At 49.0% G+C, this 2,332-nt stretch overlaps 1 protein-coding gene across 1 annotated transcript; it reads left to right on the top strand.

Moving 5' to 3' along the window:
- Positions 1-284: 284 nt before the first annotated feature.
- On the top strand, positions 285-1,493 carry LOC137265055 (soluble scavenger receptor cysteine-rich domain-containing protein SSC5D-like). The gene has a single exon (XM_067800377.1). The coding sequence runs from the start codon at positions 285-287 to the stop codon at positions 1,491-1,493; it is 1,209 nt and encodes a 402-aa protein (XP_067656478.1).
- The last annotated feature ends 839 nt before the right edge of the window (positions 1,494-2,332 follow it).

Below are 2,332 nucleotides of genomic sequence, written 5' to 3'. Positions count from 1 at the left end.
AGTCAGTGAGCCTGACCCACCCGATCCCGGAAGCCGCATTTTAGAAGCATGGGTTACTGAAGACCAATTCCCACCTTCCATCTTCATGGGTTGGTACTAAGTGACATATTGAACTGGGGACCTTAGTCTGTCCCACAGTCCCTGAACCGTAATCTTTTCCCAACTTCCGCGCCCTTGCTAAAGCCTTAAATGAAAGTCTAGATTTCCTCAGGTTCTGAATCTCTGGCCTCCTTGAGGCTCCTTTTCAATTTATACGGCCTAGTTTGTTACTGTTAAAGTTATATATGTTGAGGGACCAAGCATTAGTCTATGGACACAGCTACCTCACCACACCTCTCCCCAGTACCTCACCACACATCTTTCCCTTCTACCTCACCACACCTCTCCCCAGTACCTCACCTCATCTCCCCTCTACCTCACCTCACCTCCCCTCTATCTCACCACATCTTTCCCTTTTACCTCACCGCATCTCTCCCCTCTACCTCACCACACCGCACCCCTCTACTTCACCACATCTCTCCTCTACCTCACCGCACCCCTCCCCCTGCCTCACCTCATCTCCCCTCTACCTCACCACATCTCTCCCCTCTACCTCACCGCACTCCTCCCCCTGCCTCACCGCATCTCCCCTCTACCTCACCACATCTCTCCCCTCTATCTCACCACACCTCTCTCCTCTACCTCACCGCATCTTTCCCCTCTACCTCACCACATCTCTCCTCTACCTCACCACACCTCTCCCCTCTACCTCACCACACCTCTCCCCTCTACCTGACCGCATCTCTCCCCTCTACCTCACCACACCTCTCTCCTCTACCTCACCGTATCTTTTCCCTCTACCCCACCACACCTCTCTCCTCTACCTCAACACATCTCTCCCCTCTACCTCACCACATCTCCCCTCTGCCTCACCGCATCTCTCCCCTCTACCTCACCACATTTCTTCCCTCTACCTCACCGCATCTCTCCCTCAACCTCAGCACACCCCTCCCCTCTACTTCACCACATCTCTCCCCTCTACCTCACCGCATCTCTCCCCTCTACGTCAACACATCTCTTCCCTCTACCTCACCGCATCTCTCCCTCAACCTCACCACACCCCTCCCCTCTACTTCACCACATCTCTCCCCTCTACCTCACCGCATCTCTCCCCTCTACGTCAACACATCTCTCCCCTCTACCTCACCGCATCTCTCCCTCAACCTCACCACACCCCTCCCCTCTACTTCACCACATCTCTCCCCTCTACCTCACCGCATCTCTCCCCTCTACGTCAACACATCTCTCCCCTCTACCTCACCGCATCTCTCCCTCTACCTCACCGCATCTCTCCCTCTACCTCACCACACCTCTCTCCTCTACCTCACCACATCTCTCCCCTCTACCTCACCACACCTCTGACCTCTACCTCAACACATCTCTCCCCTCTACCTCACATCTCTCCCGTCTGCGTCACCAAACTTCTCGCCTTACCCATGGAAATCCAAGTTTAGTACAACAGAACAGTGACGCATATTATGTTGTGAACGATGTCCTAGGGATCCACTCATGTTTAGTACTGTCACGAATTTGATTAATGTCTTTTTAGATAATGCAGAGTGATGTATTTGTGTAATTAGAAGCAAATAAGAATGACAAACTACTGTGCACAAGCACAGCTGGTCCATCGTAAGCTCAGTACCCCGTGACTGATTTGCATCTACACAATACGTGTCATGTAAATATGTACATGTGAATATTTGAAGGCATGTGCGTAGTGTTCCCATGAACTGAGTAAGTGAGTTTAGACAGGCACCTTACATAGAGAGTATACAGTATCCCTGGTTTAGGTTTTCGCCGCTTTTAGCGATATTCCAGCAATGTTACGTCGGGGTATACCTGAAATGGGTTCCACACATGTAGGGAATCGAACCCGGGCCCTGTCGTGACTGGCGAACGCTCTTACCACAAACCTACCAAACGGCGCCTTTCCAATGGAAATATCCCATGTCGGGCTGATGAAATCTGTCTGACAGTTCACATATTTCAGCATATTGGTTTAGATTATACAAAGGACTTTGCCATCAATATTTAAAAGAATAGCACATGAAACGTACTGAACCAGTTATTTACCTTAACGTACATAACAGGAATTCTAAATATCCACTTCGTGCGTAACACATCACAATTGTCAACACTCTCTTTCAAGTCGTTAAAACAAGAACAGTTGATGTCGACAAGGTCAAAGCTTGTAGATGAGAACTATAAGACTTTACAGTTTCGTCATAACCTCGTATATCCATTTAAATCCATATTTTTCCTTTATTGTAATTGTTTTCTTAAAATTGAAATG

This window comes from Haliotis asinina, chromosome 15 (genome assembly GCF_037392515.1).
Source record: "Haliotis asinina isolate JCU_RB_2024 chromosome 15, JCU_Hal_asi_v2, whole genome shotgun sequence".
NCBI lineage: Eukaryota > Metazoa > Mollusca > Gastropoda > Lepetellida > Haliotidae > Haliotis > Haliotis asinina.
The sequence above is the reverse complement of the archived record's forward strand: the minus strand, read 5'-3'. Positions and strand labels throughout refer to the sequence as shown.

Bases quoted from the DNA above. Each gene is read 5' to 3' on its own strand.
- LOC137265055 (XM_067800377.1), top strand. From the start codon at position 285: ATGTTGAGGGACCAAGCATTAGTCTATGGACACAGCTACCTCACCACA.